Source organism: Cinclus cinclus, chromosome 5 (assembly GCF_963662255.1).
Source record: "Cinclus cinclus chromosome 5, bCinCin1.1, whole genome shotgun sequence".
Taxonomy (NCBI): domain Eukaryota; kingdom Metazoa; phylum Chordata; class Aves; order Passeriformes; family Cinclidae; genus Cinclus; species Cinclus cinclus.
The window spans coordinates 13,211,591-13,224,558 of NC_085050.1; the positions used below are offsets into that span (position 1 = coordinate 13,211,591).

General features: G+C 36.4%; 1 protein-coding gene across 1 annotated transcript in view; it reads right to left on the reverse strand.

Moving 5' to 3' along the window:
• Positions 1–1,497: 1,497 nt before the first annotated feature.
• CLNK (cytokine dependent hematopoietic cell linker) overlaps positions 1,498–12,968 on the reverse strand; it is a 28,341-nt gene continuing 16,870 nt past the window's right edge. The window contains exons 10-16 of the mRNA XM_062493235.1: positions 11,911–11,929; positions 10,803–10,866; positions 9,687–9,727; positions 7,132–7,265; positions 6,745–6,822; positions 6,456–6,611; positions 1,498–1,626 (exon numbers count right to left, since the gene is read on the reverse strand). Coding sequence (XP_062349219.1) covers positions 1,498–1,626; positions 6,456–6,611; positions 6,745–6,822; positions 7,132–7,265; positions 9,687–9,727; positions 10,803–10,866; positions 11,911–11,929 — 621 coding nt within the window. The remainder of the gene's footprint in view (positions 1,627–6,455; positions 6,612–6,744; positions 6,823–7,131; positions 7,266–9,686; positions 9,728–10,802; positions 10,867–11,910; positions 11,930–12,968) is intronic.

The window sequence follows — 12,968 nt, forward strand, 5'->3', positions numbered from 1 at the left end:
TTTACTGTTTACTTTAGTAAACATCTGCAGAGCTCTGTATGTCACTGCCATAATCTGTTATGTAAATTGTTAAGCCTTGAGGTTTGTAAGGTTTTTAATTTAGGGGTTTTTTTTGTTTGTTTTGTTTCAACATGAAAACCTTTTGTAAGTTAAATTGTGTTGTGGTTATGAAATTCTTAAAGCAGATTGTGTCATGCTTTTTTTTAATGAACTCTGCTAAACTACTTTAGCAGCTTCTGTTTTGTTACTTTTATTAGATAAAATTATGTCAGAATAATTTCCTTCAAGTTTAACAGTCTCATCAGTTAAAGAGAAATAATTTACAGTGGATGTTTTCTTCCATTTGGATGCAGCATTGAGAAATAAAAAAGTTGCAAGAAAATAACAACTGCTAAATTATTTTAGAGCTAGTTTGTGTTACTCCGTAGTACGTCATAAATTGGGTTGGAATGTTGTGGTTTTGGGCTAGAGTGGTTTTGTTGTTCCTATTCTATAAGGCTAAAGTAACTGAGGTTCCTTTTTTGGTATATTACAATAACCTCGTCAAAATTCTTAGTGTGGTTAGGAAGATTATCGATGCTGTGCAGAAAAATCCCTTCATATACATATGGAATTGTAGTTTGCCTCCATATACATACAGAATTCAGCTAGGCTTCCAAAACTCAAATTGTATGAATAAATATTTCTGTATTTTTTTCTGGAAAAATAATCACATTCTCATGTTCTTTGCTCATACACACTGGAGCATGTTTTCTTGCTGATTTTGAAGTACATCTACTCTTCCTACTTAAAATTTTTATCTCTACATTTGCACCTGGTATGAATTAGAAATGACTATTTGCATAATGGTCCTATTACGTAAGTGAAGGCTCAGGTATGGAATGCAAGTATCTGCTACTTAAGCTAAATAATAAGTGCTCATTGAATAATAGAATTTAAGTATTTACAGCTAGCTTTAAAATCTCCAATGCCTATAAGCATCAGCTGACTCTAACTTCAGTGGCTGCTGAGCACAGCTTGTTATTGAGCAAACATATGCACACCACATGAAATTGTTAGTGAGAACTCTGACACACAGTGTTTCATGTGTATTTTTAAAAGTAAGAACATTTATTTAATGACTGTGGTATAATGCTGGTATAGTTTTTTAGGTTTTGCTACTTAGTGGGGTTTCAGTGACATTTAGGTAAGCAAGGGCGAGTTTCATTTTCATCTTAAGGTAGAAGGTAGAGTGCAAGATAAGCGAATTGGTCAGTTGTTGTTAAGATACCAGGAGTTGGTCTCAACACCTTCCTGTGAATTAATAAATTGACGTATTATTAACTTGTGTTCTCCAAGTGAAAATGCAACAATCAAACAGTGGAGTAGATCTGAAAAATTCTTCGTTGTGCTGTGGGGAGCTCCTTGCTCAAAAGGTGAATCTGATTCTTGAGACATTTAAGTAAGTGTTCTATTTATATCTATACGGATGAATCAGTGACAATCAGGCAGAAAATGTCAGCATAACTTGAATGGATGCGTGAGGTAGCATTGTTCTCTGTGGTTTCCTGACTGATCCTTTCCGTCAATGAGTGTTATGGGAACGGATTTGTAGAAGTCAATGATCTCTTCCACGGAATTAAATTTCTGGGGGGGGGAAAAGACAGTAATCAGTGACTGAAAATGAAATTGCTACTTGATTTAATCTATAACATTAAAAGACTTGCAAATCACAGTATTAAAAACAGGTAACACTTTGCATGGAATTATGATTAGATGAAAGCAATTCTAAAAGGAAAAGCACCATATTTTGATCCTTATATTTCTTTTTGTGTCTCTGTTGTGTGCAGGACAAAGCAACTTGCTCCTTAGGGCAAAAAAGGAAGTATGTATAAGCCCTGATAATGCAGTATCACCTATAAAAGGTTGAGATGCCCAGATGTGATGGTAGATACTGAGATAATGATGAAGCAAATATAAATTGTTACTAGCTTTTTCCTGCCACAAGTTACACTTAATTAGCACTACATGATGTTTTACACTGCGGGTTCCAATGTACCTTATTAAATGTACCCTTTGTTCTCCCATTCAGTTTATTGAGTTGCTACAGAATCCCTTTGAAGCATGGAACAAGAAGCATCTTGTTCTCTCACGCCCAAAAAATGGTATTCTCTAAGCAACTCCTAAAGTGATAAAGGTCTGGTTCAAGATTGCTGACCTGATCAAACAGCAACAGAAAGCTACCCAAGGTGTTTATTCTCATCTGCCCTAGTGGAAGAATACCATTCCAATGATTAGCAGTCCTTCAGTTTAAATAGTTATCTTCCCTGTGTGCCCCTTCTAAGCTCTCATCACATCACAAGCTCTCATCACATCTATTTTCCTGTTGAGCTAGTCTTTGTACTCATTGGTATTAAACCACCAGAATGGCACACAATAATGACAGCTTACTTTGACGTTAATACTTATCACCTATTTATATAGTATTTACTGTAAGCATGGCTCTTCATTGTACACCTGGTCATGTCTCATGGTAGTGTCTCTCACCCCCACCTGATTCACACCTGTTTTATAACAACAGAATCTGATTAAGGATGTGGTTTGGTGAAACTGTTCCTGTATTGCGATGAAAACTATTTGATCTCAAAGCCAATATGGTAATTTTACAAGGTTTTGTTTTGATGTATTTTACTCACATGCATTTGTTTTACTTCGCTGTTTTGTCTTTGCTCATGTTCAAAGTCACTGTTGCTACTGAAAACTGAGGCAGAACTGTGGTTGGTATTTCATGCCTTATGAAAGTAATCCTTTTTTATTTTTATTATTTTAAGTTAACTCTTTCAGTACCAGTTCTTTTCCTGTTGGGAAGGTGGTATAACTCTGGGCTATGTTGCACATCCTGAACGAGACCGTTCATCCCTGAGCTGTCGTTTAAGCTGGGGAACAGATGTTTATCTTGTAAACATCTCTCATTTGAAGCTACTGGCTGTTTGTTGTGCCCCTCTCCCTGGCAGTAACTGCTGACATAACGCTGTCAGTGGGAGGCATTGTGGAAGTGTTCTCTAAGCTGCTTGGGCTGGCCAGGCCAGTTTGGTGGCTGCTGAAGGTAGGTGTAGCTAATCCAGTTGGCTCCCATGGAAATTAATCAAATGAAATGATGTGACTGCTGTGACTGATAGTTTGAAGGTGAAGGGTAGCTGCAAATGCAGTGGTGAAGATGGAGAAAGTATCTGTGGCTGGAACAAGGAGATCCAGAGATACACATCAGGCTCTGCTCTAAACTTCTTTGTAAAGCAGGCACCAAGTTGAAGAGGAGCCTACTTCTGCCTTTCATTTTTATGCATTTTTCACTGCACTGGGAGTTGAGATTGATATTACAGACATTCTAAAACCATGTGTTTTGTGTGGCAGATCTAGTTTTGAAAAGGAGATAAGAAAAATATGTAAATTTCATGTCATGATCAGCTTTAAATATGAGCAAGGTTTGTAATTCATCATTTTCAGAAGAACTATGCACATGAAAAAAGCCAGTGTTACAGGGATCTCTGGATTTTTAATAGTGAAATTATCTGGAATAGAGAAAGGCAACAGCCAAGTAAAGGGTGCTCAGTGTAGCAGTTTTGATTGTAAATTCATAAATTCCATGTATGCATCATCTGGGGATTTGATCTTTATAGGTTTGAAATTTGGCCTTTAGAAAGCTCAATATAATATATTAAATATGTACATAGGTGTGAATATGTGTGGCTAAATAGCTGGCAAAAGATGTACCTCCACTAAGAGAGTGATTTTCTTTTTTTTTTACCCTTGTATTTGTAATATTGGGGTTTGATACTAATTTGCCTGCATGGAGCTTCAGTTACTTTGACCATAAAAATCTGATGATCAACCCATTTTTCCTCCCCTTACAACCTTATAGAGTTACATGGGAACTAATGATAGAAGTACTTATTAGAGTTAAATGAAATACATTTAAAAAAATAACTGTTAATTTTAAATCTCATTTGATATAATATGTTAACAACTTGTAGGCAGTGTAGTAAAAATCAAAAGTTGCAATAAAATAGGGAAAACTTAGGTGTCAGGAAAAAATGTGTTTTTAATGGATGAAAATAGACTAATTCAAAAGCGAAAACACTGCAGAAAATCTGTTACGACCAAACCTCTGAGTAAGTCACCAGTTGGGGAAAATGCAATAGGTCTGCACATATTCGCTGCTGTTTAGGTTTCTTTCTCTTTGGCTGGTGAAGAGGGAATATTCAGCTAATCTAGATAGAGCAGCTAGGTCTGGCTGCACTGCAAAATGTCGAGTAACAAAGGGTATGCTTACAGAGGAGGAAGCAGAGTGCTCTGGAAAGCATTTTAACGGGTACTAAGAAGTTATGGGCAGCAATTTACTGTAATTCACAGCCTTACAAAATGTTTCCTTTGGGGAAAAGCCTTACATGAGCTGCAAAAATGGAGGTGACGGTTTTCAAGAAAGAGCCTTTTTGGGGAAACCTTTCAGACTGCCTGAGATGGAAGAAGCTCTTCTGAGCAATGTTTGTGCCACTGATTGATTGTTGGTGCATATGTGCTTTGTGCCCAGTTCTGTTTTCCTGTCTACTGCTGAGAATAACACACAGGAGTGGAAGATTGCCATGTTTGTGATTCGCTGGTACAACGAGAAAAAATCCTCAAAGAAGAAGTAGACAGTCATGATTACAGATTTGGCCTGGCAGAGCTACCTCTTGGATGCAGTATTTATGCAGCTATTTATGTTGTAACTAGATGCTTGGAATCCTTATTTTGGAGTTGCACTGTGCAATTTGACTTGTCGGTCCAGACCCACTTTTCAAGATACGTACTGTCTGTGCAGAAGTTGGAAAAACAAAGTCATATATTTTGGTATTTCCTGAGATGGGAGGGATTGTGTTCTCCTTCCTTTTAGTTCAGTAAAAATTGTTCATGTACTGTTCAAGTAATTTTCCAGTTACCTTAATTGTTAAAGCTGTTAACATAATGAAAATTTAGTTCTATGTCTTTATTTTCCAGCGAGAGTACACATATACAACATTATGCTGTAATATACCTTATCTTTGTCATTGTTTCTCTTCTGAGCCTAATTGTATTAGGGCCATTACAGGAAGACTAAACAATGTCAGAGCCATGGAAAACTAAGCTTGCTTTCTCCTAAGCCATACTAAAACTCCAGGAAATCATCTGGGAGTTTCAGTTCAGAAATGCAGCCAGTGCTTTACAGAAGACTGATGGTCACTACATCAGCACCAGGATGGTGGTACCTGAAATACAGTTCTTGATTTGTGCAAACATTCAGCTTCCAAACTGTTCCACTTACAAAATGAAGGATATTTCCCCCCTTTTATCATTAAAACAATGTCCCTGAAGAACAACTTGCCAGGAACCTTGTTCCTCTTGTGAAAGCTCACGAATTCTATCCCATGTTTTCTAATAAAAATTCCAATATAAATTTTTGACCCATCAAATGCCTTAAATCAGCTTCGAATCAGGGTCAATTGTGATTTCAGGTTTTTTGTCTATAGAAAAGGTAAGTTCTGAAAACTATTGATGTGCATGAAAAGGATATAATTGAAGATTCAGCTACAGAGTCTTTGCTGCTTCACCTGAGTTGGATTTGTGTCAGTGATTTACATAGTTAATAACCCATAGGAGGTTGTTGCTTTGGGTTTTTTGCTCTGCAGCTCAGCATTCTTTAAGTTTTATGCTGTATTTTTCTTTTTTTTTGTTTGTTTTGTTTTGGCTTTTTTGTTTGTTTTGTTTTGCAAGTATCACATTTTTATAGAATTGACTTCAAGTTTTAATGTTTTATTTTTTCTTGTGTGAAAGACTTACAGATACAGTGTTTATTTTTTAACCATATATGTAGAATAAGAATTAGACTCTTATTGTGACTGTAATTGAATTTAATTATGTAAAGAATCACTGCTCATCTAAAGGGATTTTCGAATTGAAATTTACCATATCTGAAAGACTGATTACTGGGGACCCACATGATTTAATTGCCTCTGAATATCCATGACAACTGTTGTCTATTGGTTCATAGCACCAGGTCCTGCTGTCAGGTATATGGAACTTATATGTATTTGAAAATGGCTGCTTAAATTATCACAAGTTAAAAATATGCTAAAATAATAAGAATATCAGGAAAGGTAGAACTTCTCTTTCCTTTTTACTTTGCAGATGTTATTTACAATATATAGAAGTATTGTAAGTACTTAGGAAATTTTTACATTGACTTAAATCTGAATTTGAGCATGGTATGCAAAATTTGGTTTTTAATTATGTTGAAGCTGCTTGAAACTTGATACATACTTAAAATGAGGGTATTGTAAAAGAAACTAATGAAACAGCAAGTTTGTTATGTGGGAGAGTTTGTAACTAATGTTTAATATTAAAAACTTGTGAAGTCCAACATAAAAGCTATAGGCTGTAACAGCAGATGGGATTTTACTTACGCACTCTCCTCTGAGCCCTGTTCCCAACGCGTATTGTTGGCTTTCTTCCAGAAAACGTACTTTAATGTTGTATACTCTTCTTCCATAATAAACAACCAAAACGTATGGTTCAGACTTTGATTTCTTTGAACAATCTCTAACCAAGAATGTCTCATCCTATATGATACAGAATTCAATGATGGATTGTATTTTGTTAGTTCAAAACAAAATTTGTAAGCCATTGTGGACAGCTTACAGAAATTTTCCCCCAAGAGTTTACATCCCAGGTTTTGACATAAATCATACTTACAAGGTTTTTCTGTAACAGTATCTTCTCTGCTTTATGGCGATCACATTCTCCAACGTACCATTGACATTTGTTTAAATCCTTAATTTTAAGATAGCATAATCAGTATATAGAAATTAACAACAACTGGCAGAAGCAAAACCAGATTGTATCTATTCTGCATTTAAAGCACATTTAGCACAGTATGTAATTGTAATGCATCTGTATTGTTAGGAAGTGCTTATCAAATTAGACATTTAAGTTCTTATCCAGGGTTTCAAGAATTCATATTAGACTTTAACAAGGGTGCTGAGCACCCACAGTTTTCAGAGGGGGTCAGGGGTTGTGCCATATAGTGTTAATCCCGTTTCCTAAAAACTTGTCTTTTTATGTAGCAAAGCTAGTCTTTACCTTTTCAGTGGGTTGGGTAAGAGATTGCAGTTCCTGTTCTACAAGCAAGGGTTTTGATTTATTTTTGCATGCTGCATATGATGTAGGAGGTGGTGGCTTCTTCACTGTCAAATTAGCTACGCTTAATGTGGAACCTGTAAAAGTAAATTCAGAAGGAAAAAAGTTGCATTCTTAAAAGTTATAATTTAATTTTACACTATGTTTTACTTAGTAATTTTGAGAATAGTACTTTTAATTTGGAGTACTGTGGTATTAACTTTTAAAATTCAGAGCTCAGTTATGAGTGGTCTTGTGCTAATGCAGCATCAGTGATTTCAGATTAATGCCCCCAGAGATTTAACACATTAGTTTCCTGATGGATTTTAATTGACTTCAGTCTGACAGGCTATTGTGCACATAGCAAAATACTAAACTGTTAATAAAACAGCAAATGCTAAATAAAATACTAAATATGGGACAAGGACAATAGTTAATTCTGTTCTGCTTTCATCTTTTGGGTCCCTTTTATTTGTATTGGATCGCAGGTGCTGTTCTGTTGGATCATATTAAAGCCTCTCATTATTCCATTGCCAGCTAGCATTCTTTCTGCCAAGCTGTTGAAATCTCAAATGATTCAGAAGTTCTGCCATGCTGATGAATTCCAGTCTGCTCTGTGACTTGTTTCTATTAACAAATTCAGGACCAAGGGGTGAGATTGCTCTTGCGTTAAGGAGAAGGTGTTGGTCTTTGGCTGTGTGTGCCTGCTCCCTTCAGTGCTGCTGGTGGAGGGGCCTGGAATAGCTGAAACCCTTTCCCCAAAGCAAATGTGATTCACTGTCTGTAGGTTTAGGGCTACCCTTTTCTAGCTAGACCCAGCTCAGCAGGTCTCTGGAGCTAAGGAAGTGCAGGGGTTGGGTCAGGAATAAAAGAAGTCATAATATGCAAGGCTTGGGCTGACTCTGAGGATGCAGCAGAAACAGACTGAGAAAAGCAAGGGCCTCCTTTCCATGTAAAGATCAAATGCAATTTTCAGATATGTGACATGGGGAAAAATTATTAATTGAAGATAAAAAAACACCATATCCTCCTGTACAACAGAAAACAATTTTGTGTGTTTCACGCAATGCTGGTGGGAGAAATGATCTGGTGTCCATTTTAGAAATAAATGAGAAAAATCTGGTTATCAATGGCTTCCATCTTTTCCTTCTGGTTATTGTCACCAGAGACAGTGCTGTTCATCAGGGGGGTATTTCATTGTGCTTTATCTGTTCCTTCTGTATCAGTTTTATTATTGTTATGCTGGTATGTGGCATATGACTATTAAATTTTACTAGGAAGACTTTCTTTTACAGAGGGAAGTGGTTTTCACTGCATTTCAGTGTTCCATTTATATATCTGCTATGTTCTGATGTATAACTGCATTACTTTTGTTTTTAAAACAAGATCCACTGATAGCAGTAGACAAAGAGCCTTCACTATGCAATCATTCTGTTCAGTAATGAAATCTGTTCAAAGGGCCTGGTACCAGACATCAACCTTTTGTTTCTGCAATCACTTTGAGTTGTCAAAATGTGAAATATTGTTCAGCTTATTGGATCATGATTTTTAGCATTTTTGTTCACATTGCATTTTTAGTGGTTATCCTCAGATTTATTTAATTTTTTTTCTTAAGAGACCCCATTGCTAAGACTGTAGTTGCTCTGTGACCTGTGCTGTGTATATTTTGCAGATTTTTTTCTGGTGTGCCTTAAGGTGTGGGACAAAAAGGGCAAAATTCTTTTGCAATGCTTATGTACCAAATTTGGCTTAGATATAACTAAAAACAGTTTGTCAAGGAATTAGATTTAACAAAATTAATATTTGTTCTTAAAATATTTTTAAGCCAAATATAGACTTTAAAGGCAATTGTAAGGTAGCAGAGGAAAGGCTACTTATTTGTTCTCTCCCTGTTGCTTCAGAAGGGCAAGGAATTGACAGAGGAAAAAGGATACTCTGCTGTCCTAGAGACCCTGAAGGAACAAAAGCCCTGATAGGAATGGTAGGAAGTTTCTGAAGTGGCAGCAGCAAACAGAGACCTAGATGAGCTTTACGGATTATGTAAAGAAGGATTTTTAGTAGGTATCCAGAGGAGGGCGTGTGAAATGGCACCACCTCAGCACAAGAAGGGAGCGGCTCAACGGAGGGAGCCCACCAGGATCTGGGAGCTGGGGCCCGTGAAACAAAGCTGGGGGAGGTGGGCTTGGATAGCCTGGCAGTGACCACAGTTAATTTGAATCCTACTTGATCTGAACAAATAATGCAGTCCATACGTTCTTCCTGGTGGTATTTGCTTTTACGGTGAGTTTGTGTTACGCACTCACAGGTTCTTCGCACAGCTATGGGGTTTGTCTTTTTGACAAAAAAGGGCATTTGCAGAGGCAGTTACAGGAGAGTAGAAGTATGCTATGTTGTCAAGGACAGTAGGAAGTGCACTGAAAATCCTCAGTGCAGACATACAAGCATATAAACCTGAATCTGTTTCTTACTCCTTTTTTTCCATGTTTAGTTTGGCTTTCAAAGCAATCTCTGGTTCTTACCTGATCTGCAAATGTTTTTAGAGCTCCATGTACATTGAGGGCTAGGAAAAAGCAATGAATAAAAGTAATGTCAGAAAAATATTTCTTTTAGTGGAAGTGTAAGAGTCAAATTAGAGAGCAAAGCATAGCTGTGGTTCCCTAGAGTACCCCTTCCTCATACTGATGGCAGATTTGGGCCTTCCCAGGTTTTGGGTGGTAATATTGTATTTAATGTCTTTTGACAGATTTCCCTTATTTTCACAAGCCGGTTTTTCAAGTTGCATAGAGTTTTGTTTTTTTTTTTTTTTTCCCCCTCTCCATAAGATTTCCACATTTTAACTGCATGTGTAGTGAAGCACAGTTTGCTTTTGTTCACTGCTAATTTCAGCTGGTGTTCCCAGTGCCTCTATAGGAAGACTCAAGGAGCAGTTGTTCTCTGCCTGTTCTTATTTTCTAGGTGCTTCTGAGTGGCCAGTTAGTATTTTGTTGTGTTAGACTGGGAGAAGTATTGACCAAATAACTTCACATAATAGAAACATAAGAAGAAACAGAATACTAGGGGTCACAAATATGTTCATATTTACTCCATACAATAATTTTATCCTGGAGAAATGCTATTGTTGTAAACAGTGCTACATGATAGATTCTGTATTTGTCTAGGAAAAATTTTAAATCATTCATTATGCTTCTTGCGCTGTCTCCTATGTTTTTGGGTTTTGTTGCCTATTTCAGGAAAAAAGATTACAAGCAATTAGAAAGGAAAGATTTGTATAGGAAAGCCAGGCATGTATTTGTAAATGAAAATAGAAAATGAGGGGGAGAGGAAATGCTGAGGCTGGAGATAGCAGAGCTTCTTTATGCAATATATTTAACACCCTATCGCAGAAATAGTAGCAGAAATGTAATACAGCAGCATGCTATTAAAGATAAAAATGGGCTGTGTAATTACAATAGCTTGAAAGCAATTCCCAAACATGGTTCTTGTCATACATCAGGGTAAAGCACAATATATCACTGCATGACATCTGAAAGTGGTATCATCTTGCTGCTATTGCATAGTGAAGTATAATTTTCTTGGGCAGAATGTTTAGTTCTTGAAGCATCCAGTACAAACTCATGAAATTCTTCTATTCCTACCTGGCTTCAGGAGGATGCTGTTGTGCTTCAAAAGATACTTCAGGTTTCTTCCCCAAAATTGTAACTGTTAGTAAAAAAGATAAGAACTTAATATTTCCTCTTTTTTTTGTGTAACTGACAGCATCTAGTAACTACTGTGAAATGAATTAAGTAAATTCATAGATGAGGGTGAGACAGTTCAATAGAAAACTTTTAAGGGCTGTAATCAGTCTGGCTTGAATGAGTCAGCTAATGATTTCAGTGGGAAACATTTTGACTAGTACTGAATGTTACATGGAGGACTTTACAGGGTTTGCTGGTGCCAAATGTGGCTTAATATAATTGTAAATAATGTGGAATGTTGAACTAGAAGTATGTGGAGTGTTCATAAATCCTTTTTATAGGACAGTATAGGCATTGAATTTATTAATGCAGTCGATTCTATTGCTGAAAATCAAGAAATGGTGCCTTAATCCACAAAAGGGAATGCTAGAGGAAATGATGAACTCAATAACACAAAGTGCAAACAGCATGAAAGCCATGTAACCTGTATCTATGTTCAAAGTGTTTTGGAGTCATGTTTGTCATGGACCTTTGTGCACATGGACAGAGTGAGTGCTTTCGGCCATTTTTTCAAAGCTGAATGTATATCTAAAAAACTGACATGTTTTTAAAACATTGGAGGTTTCAATTTTTACCTTTTTTTTTTTTTTAGCTTTAAAAGCCTAAAACTTTAAGAAAACTTTATTTCAAAATTCACACCCTCAAATAAGGCTAGAGCAGCAAGACTGAGAGAAGGGTGATGTCCTCTGTGCAGATCTCTTTTGGATATCTTTCTCTTGGTGTTTTAGGCACTAACAATCCTATTTTCCCCAAAACCTTAAGCATTTGCTTAGGACAAGTGTGATACCCTGGCTCCCCAAATAGCTGTAGCTAGGGCCAAGTTGAGTTTCCTTTTTTTCCTGCTGCTCATCAGGAACTGTTGAGGTATCTCTAACTCTCTCTGTTTGCAGCAGATGAATACATGAGGAACATCTCTTGTTTCAGCTAGAATTTTAATGATAGAATATTTTAGTTTTGGAATATAAAGGAAAGACAACAAATTATTATCATATTACTGAATACTGACCTTGATCTCTTCCAGGTGCCTATATAAAATGACAACATAGTAAATATTTTTATTTGGATTTGTAACTTGAATTTACCCCAACAGACCCAGCCATATAGCCATTTAAAAATAATTATAGACATCATTCAATCATTAATACCTGATCACTTTGTCAAAAACCTTGGCTGAATACTGATCTCAGTCTGCTAGCAACAATGACAATTGAACTTTTTCAGGGTGTAAGAGAACATGTGGTTTACTGCAAAGATCACCATTTAATGGTGGCTATTGTGTATCAGTTTAACTTACAGTATGGTTTTCCTTCATTGATCTTGTATTAAATTGAGATTGATTATGGTTGACTGGAGAGACACTATCCAAAGATTAAAATCAGTCACTTCTTTTCAGGTTCCTTAACTGACTATAATTATTTCTACTGTCATGTCAGATATTTCATTCAAAATCACTGTATGGAGAGTCTTTATCCAGCATATTATGTTAAAAATATGAATAATAGGTTTCTGAAGATTAGAGTTTGACTCCAAAATTTTCACTGTATTTCTGTATTATCTTGATTCACAGATCAAAGTGATGGGAATATAAATTATTTTGTTTGTTAATTTTAGATGATATTTTAAAATCTAAGACTATAATACATGAATATTGAAGAGAAAAATAGTTTATTCTTTGTAGATGTTGCATTTTGAGCCTTCCTTTTAAGTTACTTCCCCAATAATGTTTACTTATTACTTAATAATTTAAAGTCTTACTTAGGCTGGCAGATTCTAGCCCAAGCTCTTTAAAGCATGGAGAACTGTGAGATGAGACCTGGGGTCTCAGAGCTTTAACAAGCTGGGTGTGCAAACCTCCCAGAATGCAGGTTTCACAGCTTCTCTGGGAAACCTCTTTCAATACCCTCATAATTAATTTTTCTTCCCTATTTCTCATTGAAACCTTTATCATTTCAAGATTGTGGCCTCTTGTACATCCACTGTGCACTCTGTAAAGCACCATGCTCTGCCTTTTTGGCAAACATCTCTCAGACACTGACTGGCAGCTATTGTGTTCCCCAGGGCTGT